The 19,101-nt window shown below is 39.6% G+C and overlaps 1 protein-coding gene across 13 annotated transcripts in view; it reads right to left on the reverse strand.

The window, feature by feature from the left end:
* The window catches only part of MAGI1 (membrane associated guanylate kinase, WW and PDZ domain containing 1), a 504,160-nt gene that overhangs the window by 14,527 nt on the left and 470,532 nt on the right, over positions 1–19,101 (reverse strand). For 10 of the 13 annotated variants that reach the window (XM_073644690.1, XM_073644696.1, XM_073644688.1 and 7 more), the window contains 6 exons: positions 18,240–18,331; positions 16,157–16,349; positions 13,565–13,864; positions 7,108–7,311; positions 1,001–1,091; positions 845–905 (listed from right to left, as the gene is read on the reverse strand). In XM_073644690.1, the coding sequence (XP_073500791.1) occupies positions 845–905; positions 1,001–1,091; positions 7,108–7,311; positions 13,565–13,864; positions 16,157–16,349; positions 18,240–18,331 (941 nt within the window). The remainder of the gene's footprint in view (positions 1–844; positions 906–1,000; positions 1,092–7,107; positions 7,312–13,564; positions 13,865–16,156; positions 16,350–18,239; positions 18,332–19,101) is intronic. The other 3 variants (XM_073644692.1, XM_073644689.1, XM_073644693.1) reach the window with 2 other exon arrangements.

The raw sequence follows: 19,101 nt of genomic DNA on the forward strand, positions 1-19,101 counted from the left end.
TTTTCCAATTACTTTCTTTGTTGCTAAAGGGTAAGGATTATCAGGAAGCTGCAACCATACGGCGAAAGCAGAAAGGAAATCAAAGCGGCTCGGAACATTTCTGCAACTCATGTTATACATTTACTGAGAGTCTAAATATTATTTATACTTTTTTTCTATAAATTCACTGTTCATTTCGTGCAGATTCACTCGATTTGGCTGGCAGATTCAATTAGGTCCAACTAAAATTTGTTCAAATTGAAAGCGTCCCCATTGCCATATATTATGCACTGAGGACCTTTCTATGCTTGAATAAAGAAAACGTTATTGGCAATGGTGAGAATTCAAAATTACTTTGACTTTAAAACAATGGCGCCCAAACAGGGACTTGGGATTCTTTTGTTGGTTGGGTTAAAATAATAAAAGAAAACAAAACACATTATACTCACCTATCCTAGGTCCCCCCTCCCTTGACTTCTTACACTTCCGGCTCCGCATTTCCCCGGCCCTCTGTGCAGGTTTTTAGTTTTTCCTGGCACTGTGGCCCATGCGGTCAAGTGGGGATAGAGAATGTCATTTATGTCAATGACATGTCACCCCAACATGATCTCTCTTGAGCCACACTGCCGAAAGAACCAAAGAGGGCAGGGAAACTGCGGTGCTGGCAGTGTAAGAAGTCAAAGGAGGGTTTAGGAGAGATGAGTGTAATATGTTTTTTTTTTTTTATTTTAACGCAGCCCACAAAAGAATCCAAATAATTGGCCATCATTTTGCTGGATTAGTATGAATTAAACCCCTCAAACTTTCAACATGAATATTTTTTCAAAAGATTAAAGTTTTTAAAAAGTTTAAAAAGTTTTCTTACCTGTGTGGCGGGTGGAGTTTTAAATTCAAACTGCGGCTCTTGCTTTGGTTTTGCATTGTTCCTATAGTTAAAGAAAAAAAAAAACAACAATGTAACTCGGCAACAAATAAACTCACCAACCTCTGCTGAGGACAGACTTTTAAGACAAAGTCTTACTTTGTTTCCTGGGCTATTGTCTGAGGCGTGTGTGTGGTCGTAATTGTGGCGATCTTTTCGGCGTTGGTCAATAATGAAGCGTTAGAGGATTCTGCAAGAATGAAAAATGTTTCAGAGTCAGGAAGAATGTTGCAAAGATTTATTTAATAATGTTCTGTAAGTGCTGTAATTATCCAACTCATTTTGCATAATGCGCCTATTAACGAACTGGAAAAGGGGAAATCTCGCCAAAATATTTTTTTTTTCTGTTTTGCTTCTGTGATTGAACAAGTGCAAGAAAAATAAAAAGTTCCTTTTAGGTCACTTGTCTACAGTTAATCTAATGTTGTAATGCAATTAATGACCATCTCTACAGACAGCCATTTTATTGTGTACTTTAATTTTAAAGTCATTACACTAAATATTGGAGGGGAGGTCACTTGAAACAACATTGTCCATATGCCTTCTAATATTAGTCTGATCCAAGAGCCAATGCAGAGAGACGGTTCATTTTTGGAAATGATGAGTGAATCGATTTGATGCAGATTGAATTTGTGCTGAATTTTTTAAGGATTTTCCTCAACTGGGCAAATATGAACAACTTGCAATTTGCTTTGTGCGAATCATCCAAAATAACCATCACCATATTACACATTGCAATAGACTGCATAAGCTGAACAAGTTTCCCATAATTCCTTACAGCCATCACATCAAATAGTATAGTTAAGTCAATCAGGAGGGACTATCATAGCCTCTATAAAAGCCGAAGAAGTGAATGCAGCAGCCAATTGAATCTAAATAGTGAAAGAATGTCACAGCTCACAACTGAAAAACACTGAATAAACAGAAAAGATAGTGTGTGACAGGACGGCAGTGATAAACAGCAACCATCCATTTACACATAGCTATATACGTTGAAGTCACCTTGACATTAATAAGGCTGTGTTTATCTAAAAGAGCTCAAAAAGAGTTAGATACAGTCCTAGGAGACCTTAGTGTGTTACACACTTCTTTTTAGAGATATTAAGAGGTTTTGCTGTGAATCGATTAGTCGTGAATCAAATATTGGGGAAAAATTCAGCAAAGTTGGCAAATTTGAATCTCAAAAGATTCACTCATCTCTAAGGGCGCAGTCAGACGGCAGTATAAATCGGACCAAGATCGGAACACACGATGGCTCTCCCGACCCGAGTGTGACAGCTACGATTTATACCAACGTCTGACTGCGCCCTAATAGTTATCCAATAATATAATTAGGTGCCATGCAATACCATATATCTCCACCAGTGGCCACTGCAGAATAAATGTGTGGCCACTCGCAGCTTCTTTGGTGATAACAGCTGATCATTATGATTGTAGCTGTTGGATCACTAGCGAGTCCTTAAAAAAAAGAAGAAAGGAGTTGCTGGAGGCAACCATTGTAAGTACTATGAGGACCATTAAGAAGCTCAAGTAAGCCCGGGCATAACTTCATGAGATAGTACACTTTTTCTGTATTGCCCCTTAACTCCATACTTTTCTCTCCAACAGGGGGCAGCATTTTGACTTTATCCATGAGATTTTGCCTTCTTTTTTTATTATATCATTGACTGACATGAAAAATAGCAATAATTGGTACAGCAACTACTTGACCATAAGTTCCAACAAATGAACCACTGAAGCCTATTATATTATGCATTTTCTATTTTCTGCAGACTTTTTTTTTCCACTACACGCATCAACAATTTGGTAGCAGAAAGTACAAAAAGGCAAAGTGCATTAGACATATTTTGTAATTTGCATGATATGCCGTAAAAAGGCCCGAAGATATTTTATCTATTAAACAAGAGGAGGGTCATTACGCAGAACCATCAACTTTATCCTACTTTAAGCATCACATGAGTAACCAGCTCCATAAAAAAAAAGGTTTTGCTCCTCTCCAATACATCTTTTTCCTATAATTAAGTTGTATAATATTCTTTAACCAGAAATAGTAATCCAAAGGGCAATGACGCTTTAATATGACTCTTGTCTCTATATCCACCATGGCCGTAAGAGAAATATTCTTTGGTCTTTTTTCCTTGATATTCAGCTTTAAATGCAATTATTACATAGGTAGATTTATCATTTTTAACCTATGTAAAGGAGTTTTCTCAACAGAGACTACCTATTTTAGAGGCAGCGATGAACTTACAGAGTGACATGGACCCCAATAGATCAGGTTAATATACATTTTTAAGGCCAGACAGACAGGGAGTGACTTCACAAGATGAACCCCTTTAAGGAAATTCTATCATAAAGTAGTTCATTATAGTTTATTTTTTAATTAAAAGTTTGTCTGATCTTAAAAAAACAAAAAAACAATTACTCTATAATGGCATTTTGGGTTAATGTAGTGGAGTCTCCCACTCCGAACCACCATAAATTAGTTGAAGCCATAATACAAGGAGCATCATTTTTCTCTCTGGAGGACCCAGCATGGTCATTCAGTACATGAATAGCCCACTGATTTCAACGTCCACAATGTAATTCCTTTTTTCACCTGCAGAGGCACTGCAGGGAAATTAAATACTACTTGCCAGGCTGTGCACAGATAGGTCTTAGCAGCAGGACAATCATCCCACTTTCACTCTTTTAATATAATAGGGTGATACAAGCGGCCATCCACTTTACGTATAAGCTTCCTTTAGGATCAGTTTTTTAGGAAGCTTTAGCTGCACCCATGGAGCAAATTACCTATATAAAGGAGCGGTCTCATCAAATGCTGCCCTTTAGAGGCAGCAATGAACTTATTGGTGTCCATGTCACTCTGTATGAGGTTCGTATACACTATTAAGGCCATAGGGACATGGGATGATTTCACAAGATGACCCCTTTAGTGAAATTATATTCAAGTAGTTCATTATAGTTTATTTTTTAATTAAATTAGTTTGATTAAAAAAAAAATTACTCTATAAGAGCATTTTTGGTTAATGTAGTGGAGTCTTTGACTCAGAACCACCATAAATTAGCTGAAGATGTAATAGAAAGAGCATTTTTTTCTCTCCGGAGGACCCGGCGTGGTCATTTGGGACATGGGCAACTCAACGATTTCAACAGCCACAATGTAATTCCTTTTTTCACCTGCGGAGGCACTGCAGGGAAATGAAATACTAGCTGCCAGGCTGTGCTTAGACAGTTTTTGCAATGCTTGGAAAAGAGGTAGATGTAAATCCGCTCTGCCAGAGATCCAATATACGATGGGAGACCGAATATATGTCATTGTGGTTTGTCCTGATGAAGAGGTATGAATACCTCGAAATGTGTTGACAAATGAAAACTGCATTAAAACTCCATTCGGTCTTCCATCGTATATTGGATCTCTGGCAGCGCGGATTTACATCCAGCTCTTGTCCCAGCATTGCATCCCATTATTTTGGTGGTTCTGAAGCAGCATGTCTTGTATTATGAAGACATAGTACAAGGAGCATTTTTTCCTCTCTGGAGGACCCGGCATGGTCATTCGGGACATGGATAGCTCAACGATTACAACAGTCACATTGTAATTCCTTTTTTCACCTGCGGAGGCACTGCAGGGGAATAAAATACTAGTTGCTAAGCTGTGCACAGACAGGTCTTAGAAGCAACTAAGAATTAACCACAGTCTATGGGATAATAAGTAAACTACAGCCACATTGTGATTCCTTTTTTCACCTGCGGAGGCACTGCAGGGGAATGAAATACTAGTTGCCAGGCTGTGCACAGACAGGTCTTCGAAGCAACTAAGAATTAACACAGTATATGGGATAATTCGTAAACTACTTTAATGATCACTTTGTCATGGTAATTTTTGAATCATGGATCTATAAAACACTACGGGTAAAAAATACAAAACATACAGGTCCAAAACAATATTAATAAAGGTCTAACAATCCATTTTTTTTGCATATACAATTATCTATTGTCTTTTCTCCAGCCACTTCTCCAAGTAAAACTTTCTCTATGAAACAAGAGAACTAATATTTTACCAGCCAGGAGCTTTTAACTAATACACGACGTATTCCGGATCCAGAATTCTGCCGAGATGTAAAAAGCTTTTATAGAGACTTTAATAAGAGAATAAAAAACAGGAAAAAAAAATTCTTTTCCCTCAGATATAAAGAAAAACATAAAAATAAATAAAAAACGAAAAGCTCTTGAAATTGAATAGCAGAACAATTCAGAACGTTGTGTGTTGCTAGGAACTGGTGAAGGTTACTTAATAATTGTGCTACACAAATAATATAATTTGCCCTAGATTTCATCCCGGCTGCAGTAAATGAATGGTAATGTGGTCCTTTCACCATCGTCTACTTCAAAATTGACACTTGTGTCTTATATTAAAAGTAATATCACAGCTAATTAACTATTAACCCGGATTATGGATGCTCTAACAAACGTCTCTTTCAGAAATGGCTGAATGTCAAATGTAAGTGGTCTCTTATCCATCCCCCAACTTCGAAAATCTCTCTGCTGTTACTTATTACATGGTCCAATAATAACAAAAACGAATGATATTTAATGAAATCATCTTTTCGAGGATCGGGAAACGTCTTGGATGTCCATGTGTCCTGTACTGTGGAAAAAAAAAACTCAAAACATTAAAAAAAAAATTTGGGGATATTTTTTATGTTCTCGATGACCTTAATAATGGGAGCATGTAGATCCAACGTAAAACAACAATGGTTAGATGCTCTTAACCATTCACAGAACCCAACTTTTTGGAGAAGACTTTCCCACTTCCATCCAACAATTCAAGCTTAATTAAAGGTTGTGGTATAACCATTACTTATGGGATAACCAACTATCTTTCCTGACTTCCCCATACATATGCAAGACTTACAAAAGTAAACCACTGTTATCCATCTTTGATGATGGCTTATCTATAAGGAAAACAAAAGTATCTGGTTTTGGAAGTCAAAACTCCTGACCCTTCCTCTCATCCGACACCATCTGAAGAGTTAGGCTGATGCCTTGCACTTTAGACAGTTGGCCAGTCCCAATGCAATCATAGAAGGTTCAGTGACCTTTCTCTTGTGTGTATGGTGGCCCTAACCGGGCTGTTCACTACTCCGACAACCCAGTTATAAGTGCTAAAGCCTCCAATGTAAAATAAAAATACCCTAGACTCACCCCCCCCCCCCCCATACCACCACCGTTCCAGTAATGTCAGTACTGGGTCTCTTGGGGCTCACCTGACATTGTTATGTTATGAGAGCCTTGAAGCCAATGTTTTGTGAACCCCAGGAGACCTGGCGACGATACGGGAAGGGAATATAGAAGTTTTTTTTGTTTTTTTTTAATTTTACACTGGAGCTTTAGCACCTAAGAAGAAATAGTCCAAATAGTAGACTACTCTTTTAAAACTTAATTTCACCATATAGTAACAAACCTTTTTGGGTAATCCATTGAGATTGTTGATTTGACTATGGCATGTTCTCAATGCTGGACACTTCAACAATAGCAAAAAGTGCATTTTTAGAACGGAAAGCATATCTAAGACTGGGAAATACTAATGTTAGGCTTCTTAAGTACCAGACAGACATCTCAGGGACCTGTAGATAGGCTGACTAATTAAGAGTCTCACCAGAGCGAGTAACAAAGATGAGACCAGCACCAGATGGATACATAAACTTTATACCGGAGATTGTCAAGTCTAATACAACTAAGTATTCTTCTACCTATTATGTATCAGTATTCAATGAAGATTACTACACTAATCTATATATACCATAAGGCCAAGTTCACATAGGAGTGATTTGCTCTGGAAATTTTCTGATCTCTGTTTTTCCGGTTCCATGACCGCTACAACCTGCGGTTGGCTGCAGAGAACGCATGTCGACAACTCAACTTATCAGATCCATTTCTGTATGAATTTTTTTTTCAGAATGTGAATGGATTCGTTAAAATTTCATCCACTTGCCTGCAATGAAAATATGCACAATTTCCATTCCTTGAGAACTTTACCAGCCCTGAATAGCGAGGAACCATTTCTAGCATGGACCTCCATAGGACTAGACTTCTTCTACCTCTTTGACCCATATTCGTAGTCAAAACTGAAAATCTATTTTGAAAGATAATTTTTACAATACTTTAATGGCATATAGGTACAAAGAAGATTCAATAGTTACCATCCCCAGGAATGATGCGGAGAGTTACAGTGTTTCCAGCTTCTTTGATTAAGTTGACGATGTCCGAATGCGACTTGTTGGTGATGGAACATCCATTAACGGCCAGTATCCGGTCTCCCACTTTGAGCTTGCCACATCGGTCTGCTGGGCTTCCTTCTATTATCCGACCTATTTTATGGGGCATGGCCACACATGCATTTCCGGCTTTTTTTATTTAATTTTTTTAATGTCACAATTTTCGTTAAAAGTGACAAGACATCGAAGGGTATAGAAGAGAAAGATTGAGAAAAGGAAAAAGAAATGTTGAGGGTTAATAATGCATTAAGCAAACGCTATTAGATGAGCTGTGCTGCTCACGTGAACGAAAACATTGGCAAGACAACCAGTCGGTGGCATATTAAGAGAAAGATGGGGAAGCTGCTGAATTCCGCGTATTTGTTAATACTGCCGAGAGCAAATGAATTATTTTAAGTCGTGGAAGTGGATCCATCATCAGTAGTCTTCAGAATGACTTTATAGAACTGCTAAAAGCCAACTGGTCCTTGCTATAGGATCCGATCTTAAATATCACTTCTTGTATCTTGGGTATGAGGAAATCTCTAGAAGTCTAATGAACTTTTATTTAAGGTAAGTGATTTATGACAATGTAGGACTTGTACGAGTCTCTGATGCCTACTGGCTTTAATGAAACGGCACGGAGGATATTTAGGTGAACCAGTGTCCGATGAAAGCCATCAATGATCCAATTTCTCCTAAAGTCGGACAAAATGATGGAAGTCAGACAAAATGGGTAATTTTGACCATTTCGACACATCATCATCTTAAAAAATATCCTCGATCATTTGCAATATCGTCTGACAAAAAAAGGGATCTGTGGGGCTGAATTTTTTTCAGCTTTTAATTCAGAAGAAATTTGCTGTGATAAGCCACGAAACAAGAAGGATGACGGCACAGTAAGAAGATGGGAGGCACCGGATCAAGACGAGCGACACCCATCGGACCACGCCACCCAAGTGAGTATAATAAAAGCTCTTTTTCTTCTCTTTCAGGTCAGTTTGGGGGCAGATATACAGCACTATAGAATGCTGTACATCATGGCTGAAATCTGGTGGCCTTACCTCATATTGGCCAATCCTGGTTCCATTTAAGATTAGATGAATGAAGCTTAAAATTATCTTGATTGTGGAATATATTCCTTGATCTAACAACTGGGACAAAGATAGGAATATGACCGCTCCAGCATAGAAACTATCGTGCGATCATGTTATCTCGCTACTGAGTCTAACACATGGGTGCAATTACCTTATTTGCTTAGGGGCAGTGCATGAGGGACCCTGGCCTTAGTCAGCTACAGGTCTCCTTAAAGTGGATCTGCCATCAGATTTAACAATATATACTGCAAAAATTATGAAAGATCTTAGACCTGATGGGTTCAGTGTGCTTACTTTGAAATTCCATTTCAGAATGACTGTATAATCCTTTGTGAACTTTTAAACTCATTTGCTGCTCAACTAGTCTGATTGACAGCTCCTCAGTGCCCCTCCTCCCTGCTGAATCTCCACCAACCTAGCCTCACTGACCTTCCTCCCTGCTGATGCTGAATTTCAACCAACCTAGCTTCACTGACAGCTTCTCAGAGACCCTCCTCCTTATTGATGCTGAATCTCTACCTACTGAGCCTTACTGTCAGTTACTGTGTTTTCTTCCTCCCTGCTGATATCTCACACTGCTCTGTACAAGCTGCAGCTGTTAGTCAGGCAGAAAGGGCAAAAACTGAAAACCCTTGGAGTCATGAGCTCACTTATTCTTTAGCTGGACTCATAATGCTCATCATAATGTCAGGATTATGCAACCATTCTGGCATGGATTTTCAGAGTAAGTACATCAGCCTCATTAGGTCTAGGAGATCTATTTAATAATGTATGTAGTTTATATTGTGAAATCTGGTGACAGATCCATTTTTAATTGGGTATTTTAACAGGGAACATTTAAGGTACATCCCTACGATATTGGGACTCAAGCTTGTACTTTTAAGTCAATCAGCTCTCAAGGTGGAGGTGAAAAGCCGGCATTTGTGCTGTAGTTTCCTTAATCCATAAATGTAATTTTTTTATCCTAAACCAAGTGTCCATTGGCTCTAATGGTTGGTAAGAGGCCAAAGACTTTAGTGCTTTGGGGCTCAAGCTACTCTCAGCCCTCGTCTGATCTAAGAACATTTTTTTATTAGCAAATTCATAGAAGCACTTGGCTGCTTGTTTAAAACCGTATTCGTAAGAAACCAGCCGCTGCATTTACTAGGAGCGGAGGAGTGTGACTTGGCACTTCCTTCTTCACCAATTCTCATCAACTTTTTGGCTGGATTCTAGTTAGTCGAGCCTCCGGTATCTGCTGCCAGTGAAAGAAAGCAGAAGAAAGTCCCTTTGTAATGTTCACCATTGAATTCTGAAGAATAAGGAGATGACCGCTCCACCTTGCGTAAAAAACAAGCAAACAAAAATATGTATGAAAAAATTGTTTTTCATACGCCAAAAAAAGCCGGTAATGTAAGCAGAATTTCCAAGAGGATAAGTGAGACTAGTACAATAGTTGTATTGCAGAAACTTAAAGAGTATTACTAGGGTTGGTTAATTTGCCTCCATACCACTTTCTTCTCACTCTTTTGGTCCTGGTACTCCCACAACACTACCGGTTAATGATCTGCTTGTAGTTGCCAATGTTCTTTTCACCATTAGATGTGAATGATAATCAAATGAATGTAAAAAAGCATTCCCCACCTCCACCTCCCCCCCCCCCCCCCAGACGTTCAGCGCGGCACCATTAAACTTCAGTAATTGTGTTCATCATGGAGAGAAGTACGACAAGCAAAAGCCAATAGACACCTGACACAGGGAAACCGTGCAAGACAAAGAGGCAAGACAGTACTACAAATGCAAACACCAAAGCCCAGAAGAAATCCGCGTCTACTTTTCAGTGTTAGTTCTCGCTTGAGAGGTGGGAAATGAGCAATCAATAAAGCCAAAAGTATTCATCAGACAGGCAATCGTTATGTACCGAGATCGTCTAAAAAATGGCCACCAAAATGGCGGATGGCAAATATGGCTATGTCAACATTCTCCTAAATATTCTCAAGATATTAAAGGTGTTTCCCACTTTTAGTAAAGTGGAACACAAAAGCTCTAAACTAACAAACAGACCAGGTACTCACCCTTTGCGGGTCCGGAGTGAGCTCCGTGCCGCGGCTCAGGTCTCGGTGTTTAAGCTCCACCAAAGACGTCACGTCAACAGCAAGCATCACTGCTGTAGACAATCACTGAGCTCAGCGGCTTGCGTAATCTATCTGAGCTCAGTGATTGGCTGCAGCAGTGATGAAAGTTGTCAAAGTGATGTCACCACTGCAACCAAAACACCAAGACCCACAGCACCAAGGTGGTCGAATTTGACACAGGGAAGTTTCTTATTTTAGAACAGTGTTGCCCAATCTCCATTCCTCACGGCCCTCCAACACGTCACGTTTTCAGGATTTTCTTTGTACTGCTCAGGTGATGGAATTATTATTAAACTGCCACAGGTTCTCACCTGTGCAATACCAAGGAAATTCTGAAAATATGTGTTGGGGGGCTGTGAGCCTGGGGTTTGGGAATTTGGGGACCACTTTACTTAAACTAGAAAACCCCTTTAAGGTATCCTCATCTGTAGGATCGGGGATAACCTACTGATCAATTATGATATGACTGCTAAGACCCCCAGAGACCACGACATTGGAACCCAGGAGTCCAGTCTTGATTGCAGCGGAGGTTTAAATTCTCAAACTCTACTTCCTTCATTGTCTATGAGACTGCCGAGTGAGGGGGATAGCTTACTATTTTGGGAAAGGATTGTCTCAAATTCTAAAAAAAAAGGGCCCGATTTTATTCTGGAAACAGCGCCATCATTGACTATGGTCTGTGTGTGGTACTGCAGTTCTGCCCTTCTCAGGGGAAGAGAGACAATACCACGCATAGACACAAACTGTTCAGTCTCAGGAAAAATCAAACCATTTTTTCCCCCCAAATATCAGAAATGACCATTTCAGAAGACAGATTTTTATTTTATTACATTATAGTATTATTCATTTTAATTTTTATAGCTCTATTAACCAAGCAAATTCCTCAATGTTGTCCAGATACTCGGTTAAAAAAAAAAAAAAGGGGTTAAAAATGAAAATTAAATCACTACTCATGATGATAAAGTGTCTGGAGTTCGGAGGTACACAAGGTACTACATTAGAAAAGTGCATTATTTCTTAATTATCTAATACACTTTCATTAACCGAATCGCTCATGCTACAAGCAGTAATTTACAAGCGGCAAAGATCAGCCGGAGCGGGAAAAATATTCCTTGTGACTTCACAGCGGCACATAAATAGGCAACACACCGCTAATATGTGTCAGCGTATGAGCTGTGTGCAACAGAAAAAAACTATAGACCACTATTAGTGATATATTGACCGGCTCCAGGATACTGCTGGGAGTTAGTTTTCCCCGCACTTGCGATTTACTAGACCTTCGCAGAAGGAGTTATTGAGTTTATTGGGTAATTGCCGGTTGGTTACAACCAGGATATAATTTGAGTTTTATAAAAATAAATAAATAAAACTATAGAGGACTATTAATGATATATTGACCGGCTCCAGGGTACAACCGGGAATTTGTTTTCCCCACAGCTGCAATTCACAATCTGTTGAAGGGGCCAATTCAAGTTTATTGGGTAATTGCAGGTTGGTCAGTGCCAGAATATAATCAGTGCTCGATGGGAAGAAAACGATAGGGCTTGATTGACCATTCAGCCATAGGGGCAGTGATATATTAGACAACTGCAGCATAAAAGGGATTGTGTTAAACTTATAAGAGTGTATTATAAACTATATTGGTTAGTAAGGGGCCAAGACTATTACTTGGTGGCTCAGACCACTCTCAGTCCTCCCCGGCTCCCATGATTGTCAACTGTAGGGATTTTGCTCTCCCTGCAGCTGCCGTTCACTAGTTGCTTGTAGCAGATGCAATTCATATCACTATCGAAGGGTAGAATCGATTTCTAAATATATTAAAGGGGTGTTCTCAAGTTTAAAAAGCTATCCCCTATCTATAGGATAACTTTCTGTTCGATGGATGTCCGACTGCCGAGGCCCCCACTGATTCCGAGAAGTGGCACTCAATGTGACGGCAGACATGTGAATCTTCAGATTGTTTAAACTGCAAGGATTTTCCGCTGCTGGTAGTGGCGGGCGCGTGACTGCAAATACGTGATTTACATGCATATGGTCACATGCCAACTAGACGTGCGCAGCCTCCCTCAATGCAAGTGTATTGAGCGAGACCAGATACGTCTAGTCGGAATGTGATCGGAAGTATGCAAATCACATATTTACGGTTACATTCTCCCGATGCCGAAAAATGCTCACAGCGTACAATGCGCGTGATGTGAGGATTCACAAGTCTGTAGTCTCAAATAGTGACTACAGACTTGTACCCTAAGACCGGACAACCCTTTAATGGGAGCGCCGGAGATTACCGAGCGCAGCACTCGGCTGATCTTCAGTGCTAGTATTAGAATGAATGGAGAGGCAGTGAGCATGATCGACCTCCGCTCTATCCAGCCGGGGCGGCTTCTCAGGATCGTTAAGGACCACTGCAGTTGGACACACAGCAATCAGAAAATTAACCCCAATCCTTGGGGGAACACCGTTTTAAGGTACCAGGGTATCTACAAATTAGATGTAGACTCCCAATGCCCAACCATCTTGTAGAAGTACCTATGCATTTCACTATGATACAACAGGAGTACTATGGCAGCTTTCTCGAATGTTGTGTTAGCAATGGTGTAATATTTATACCCCTAATCCACACAGCTTTATTAAAAAAGTCACTTTAATTTTGTGTTTCGAGTCAAAGCAAACAAAATGTTTTACCGGGAACTTATATATATTTCATTTAGGACTGACGCCAGTGCGTTGATTAAAGCTCCTATCCGAATCTTATGCAGAATAGAAGTGATTTTACTGCTCCCTAAACACTAGGACTGAGCCATAAACCTAGAGAATCACACTGAAGATTTGCTAATAATTACGGATTTTACGGTCATCTGGGGCTTCGGATGACGGCTGCTTTTCTTTAATGGAGTAAAACTAGAGGCAGAGAAAAATCTGAATGCATAATTTGTCGAAAACTCACAAGGAAACCTTCTATAGTCCAATCATGTATTCATCAGAGAAGTAGAACATACAGGCCCTTGGAAATATGGTCTCTATAGACTCACTCAGTCCAACCTTAATGGGTGGAAAGAATCTGGGCAGGATTCCCCTCCCCGGAGGAACTGCATGGTTAGCAAATAAAGGTGGAAAATTTTCTGACGAGGATGAAACAAAGACCAAGACCTTCTGTGTTGGTTTGCAAAACTGGAGACCCATAAGTGCACTTACCAAACGTAGTTCCAGCTTCTGGCCTGCTGACAGAAGACACAATGACAAATCCAAAGCCTTCATTTTCGCCACGACGAATTTCTACATCATATGGCTGAATCACGGTGCTGACTAATCCGCTGCCACCACCACATCCGCCACTGCCGATACCACTGGTAGACCCACTGCCGGAGCTGACTGTATTTAGCGAGTTTTGGCTGCCTTGCGGTGTGCGTTTCTCCTCTGTTAAAGAGGCAGGTTGGGTACTGCTATGGTGGGAAGATGCTGGTGAAGCAGGAACATCGTTTTCTGTTTTGGGGACTGGAAGGTAATAAAAAAAGGATTGATTTGTTATAAATAAAATAAATGGTCAAACAATGCAGAGAAGGTATCAAAGGTAGAGCATTGCCCAAAAGATACAGGGAATATTGAGACCTATTGCAAACCAATGGTCTCCAAGCTATGGCTTGTTGGAGGATACAACAGCTACAGGCTTATACTAAGAAAACTATGTTGTGCTGTTTTAATTATTGACGTTTGTTAATACTATATTGTGTGACCTCTTTGGTTTGTATGTGTCAATGTTTTCCTGTATTTTCCATGTTGTGATGCAGTTAATAGTTGTTGTATGTCCCAAGTAAAACAGCTTATTCTCCCACAATGGCTGAGCACTGAATGATTCTGCTGAAAGCTGAAATTTGCAACATGCCCGTCCAGATGTTCTCTTATTATACAGTTAGGTCCAGAAATATTTGGACAGTGACCAAATCTTTGGTATTTAGGCTCTACATGCCACTATTTCTTTTTATTGAAAATAAAACAACTGAGATGGAATTGATTTGGAGACTTTCAGGTTTAATTAAAGGGTTGAACAAAAATTTCCTGTGAAATGTCTAGGAATTGCAACTATTTTTCTACAAAGCCTCCTCATATCAGGGGCTCAAAAGTAATTAGACAAAATAACTTTACCACAAATAAAACGTTCATTTTTAATACTTTGAAAAGATTCCTTTGAATGCGATGACTGCCTGAAGTCTGGAAGCCATGGACATTACCATCGCAGGGTTTCCTCCTTTGTGATGCTTTGCCAGGCCTTTACTGCAGTGACTTCAGTTGTTACTTGTTTGTGGGTCTTTCTGCCTTAAGTTTTGTCTTAAATGCTGCTCAATGGGGTTAGGATCTCACGATTTGCTCGGCCATTACAGAAGATTCCACTTCTTTGCCTAAATAAACTACTGGGTTGCTTTCGTAGTATGTTTTGGGCCGTTGTCCAACTGTTCTGTGAAGTGTCGTCCAATTAACCTTGCTGAATTTGGTTGAATCTGAATAGAAAGTATCGCCCTGTACACTTCAGAATTCATCCAGCTGCTTCTGTCTTCAGTCACATCATCAATAGATACTAGTGACCCAGAGGCATTGGAAGCCATGCATGCCCAAGCCATCACACTGCCTCCGCTATGTTTTACAGAGGATGTAATGTGCTGTGTTTTGGATTATGAGCAGTTCCAATCCTTACCCATACTTTCTTCTTCCCATCATTCTGGTACAGGTTTATCTTCGTTTCATCTGTCCAGAGAATGCTTTTCCAGAACTGGGTGGCTTCTTTAGAGGTTTTTTTGGCAAAGTCTAATCTGGCCTTTCAATTTTTAAGGCTGTTTAATGGTTTACACCTTGTATTGAACCCTCTGTATTTGCTCTCAAGAAGTCTTCTCTTTATGACTTAGAGACTGAAACACCTACTTCCTGAAGAGTGTTCTTCACTTGGGTGGATGTTGTGAAGGGGTCTTTCTTCAACATAGAAAGGATTCTGCAATCATCTATCACTACTGTCTTTCGTGGACGTCTATGCCTTTTTGTGTGCCCAAGCTCACCAGTGTGCTTTTTTTTGCAGAATGCATCCAACTGTTAATTTGGCCACTTCTAACATTTTTGATATCTCTGTAATGGATTTCTTCTTTTTTCAGCCTAATGATGGTCTTTTTGTCTTCCATTGAGAGTTTCTTTGAACGCATGTTGTGGGTTCACAGCAATGGCTTCTAAATACAAATGCCACACCTGGAATCAGCTTCAGAACTTTTACCTGCTTAATTGATGGATTGATGAGGGACTAGCCCATGCAGCTCATTAAAGAGCTATTGAGAAAATTGCCCAATTACCTTTGGTCCCTTGAAAACGTGACAGCTACCTAGTAAAGAGCTGTAATTCCTAAATCCTTACTCCAATTAGGAGGCGATTACTGTCAAATTAAATCTGAGAGCCTGCACTTTAAGCCCATGTTGATTATATAACTGTATCTCAAATAAGTTTTGGAAAACAGCTAAAATGTCAAAACTTGTGTCACTCTCCAAATATTTCTGGACCTAACTTAATATAGATACTCTATATATTGGTCCCTACCAAATGTAGCATGACTTTAGTCAACATGTACAACATAACTATGGAAGACCTAACAATCCTAGTATTATCTAACTAACTTTTTCTCCCGTTCCACCAATTGTAATTCACTTATAATTTCAATGAGAAGCTAACATGTTGGTGGAGTCACCCATGGGATCGCTGATTAGATGTGAAAGATTATCTGTCTTTACTGCAAAAAGGATCATTTCAACATACCTGGATAAACTACTTTGCGCCTAATGGTTAAATTGACGTGACCTTGTTTGGCCGCCTGCTGCATTAGCTGAACTACAAGTTGATGTGACTTTCCAACCACAGCCGTCCCATCCACACATATAAGTTCATCTCCCGACCTCAGCCGGCCATCCGCATCAGCTGATCCCAGAGGCACAATATGACCTATGAATATCTGAGATAAGAGCGAACGTGTTAGGCAATACATTACAAGGATTATTACACTGGAGTTTGGAGAATCTTGGGTTTCGGAATAGATCAACTGCAGTCATGTTAGAGCTATAAACAAATATGCCATTTTTTAGTAATGTTAGGTGAAGAAACTGATCTTATTATCTATTTCCTGTAGTGGAGATTAAGAACAAGAAAACCTTTTTCTAGATAAGGTCAAACGTTGACATTTTGAGACTTCACCAAGAGTTCTGCTTTATTTCCCATCTGTACTATTCTTTCTTGCAGGCACTCAGAAAATAGTTACCAACTGGTAGAGCAATGCTCTATGGGGAAAAAAAAATACAAAATAGGTATGAAAAAAATTTCCTAGCGCCCCCTGTAGGCGGATACCTTGTAAATCAATGTCCAATCCTTCGAAGAGCCTTATGATATATGGATACCTTCGGGGAATTAAGTACTTTGGGCTGAAAATATTTTTTACAATTGTGTTTTTTTAAAAAAATGTTGCACTGTTTCGCTTTAAGGAGGCTCTTTGTTTCCGTGCACATTGCTAGCTGCAGAATGAAATTAACTATTCAGCTCAACTTTGATGTGGTCTGTGAGTTGCAAACTCTCCATCAGAAGGAGCTCACTGATGGATTCTATCAGTGAGGTCCTTCTGAAGGACAGTTTGCAACTCTTAGCTATCTTTTTACGGATCTGTTCTGGGCGGAATTATGACCACAGAACGCATCAAAGTTGAGCTGAACTTTGATGTGGTCATAAATCAGCTGAAAGGAGCTCTGATAATAAAAATGAGGCCCCAATTCATCAAGATTGGCCATTTTCTTATCACTCTTGATGAAGGGGCGTGTAGGAGACAGACATTCCTAATTCATCTAATTCATTAAGAGGCATATGCCTCTTAATGAATCTGGAGCATCTAAAAAGTGTCTTGCGCCTCCATGCGCCACACCAGAAATCTTACCAACTGGAGTATGATTCGTGGCATAGAAGACGCCACAGCTCGTCAAGAATTAGATGAGCTGTGGCGTCATGTAGCTGGCAGAAACTGGTGTGAGAGTGCCAAAAGTTGCAACACATTGGGGCAACTCCAGGTTGCACAAACATTTTGCGACTTTTCAAAGCAATTTATGCCAGAATTCTGGCGAAACTGTTTTGATAAATTGGGGCCAAAGAGTTACAATATCTCCATCAGAACAAGTTCATTCTGCAGCCCGCAATATGCAAGGAAACAAAGAGCCTTTAAAAGCTAATGATGCAATTTTTTTATGAAACACAAATGAAAAAAATATTTTTAGCCTAAAATACATGAATTTTAGCAAAAAAAAAATTGTGCCCAAAGATGTCCATCTTCCTAAGACAATAACTTAGGTTGTCAGCCAAACCAGAGACACCTATTAGTAGATAACTTTTTTTTTACTGAGTTCCTTGTTAGTGGAGTTGAGACCATGGTTGACTGTGTGAGTTGCCTTCTGTTTAGGTTTTTAGAAGGTAATCATTTTCATTAAGGAGATTTAGCAGGCGGGGATTGTTTTTGACACCTTGATGGACCCAATGGAAAGTCATTAGGATTTGTTGGGATTCATTCTAAGAAAAATCCATCATTGATAATGTAAAAATCTTAGCCGTGGTGCCTTTGATTATTTTCGTCTTAGTTCTCATGTTTATAAAGATCCATGAAAAAAGTAAGAGTATCGAAAGTTCAGTAATGATGCCAGATGATTTCTCCAGAGTCATTGTCTTCTATACCTCAGTTGAAATCCTAAGTGACTTTACTATCCACAGCTGAAAGTCTAAATTATTAACCTTACTTGCTAAACCATTATTACAAAGCTTTACGATTATAATCAGGAACATTTCACATTATCATCTTTCCTACGGCACTTACTGGTTCCCCTGGCTCGTTTCCTCCAAGAATTCTGAAGCCAAAGCCAGTCTCTTTCCTCCATAAAAAGATATCATGCTCTTGAAAATCTGGAACTATACAAGAAAAAGCAACAAATCAGTATACTGTGTTTACTAACATGTATTCAATTAAATTAAATTATCTTTTTTATTTATCAAGGGGTTGTCTAGAATTAGAAAAATTAAGCTATTTTAATCTCTTGACTTCAATGGAGTTGTGCTACAAAACCAGACCTAACCCTTTCTTTGACCCTTGTGGTAATTTCTCCCTCTATTATTGAACAACATTGCAAAAATGATAGGACCAAACCTTCACCAGAGGTCTTCTTACTTTCTAGGGGCCTCAATAATCACATAGTATGAATTCCCTTGGGTAGGTCTAACATGAAACAGGCCCTCCTTTCCACTAGTGCTTTGGTCTTTGTTAAAAACTCAGCAGACCATACATAAGAATGCCCTCTAGTGCTCTATCTCCAGTGGCTACAAAGGATTGGGCATGTTGAAATCCAACATGCTTAATCCTTCTTTACCCTCAAGACCTGTCTTTGGGGAATCGTTGCAGGCCCCTCCCATTGATGACGCCAGATTTGGCGGAGATTTGCCTCTTGTGTAGAGGTACCTTTAAGTTTTATCTCAACAGGTATCATATGCACCAGGAGAAGTGGCTTGCGATCTCGATGGAGGGTTACACTTTGATTCATCCAGGAATCCTATGTGCAAGAAGGGTCCAAAATTAAGTATCTACTGCCATGCCTTAAGACTTTTCTTGCACACCTTTACGTTTCTTAAAGGAACTTGATGGCCCAAGTCTTTTTTCAACCTATGTAACTATATATTAGGACTAA

The sequence above is a fragment of the Phyllobates terribilis genome, unplaced genomic scaffold (genome assembly GCF_046119375.1).
Source record: "Phyllobates terribilis strain yellow unplaced genomic scaffold, ASM4611937v1 Scaffold_8__6_contigs__length_399053987, whole genome shotgun sequence".
NCBI lineage: Eukaryota > Metazoa > Chordata > Amphibia > Anura > Dendrobatidae > Phyllobates > Phyllobates terribilis.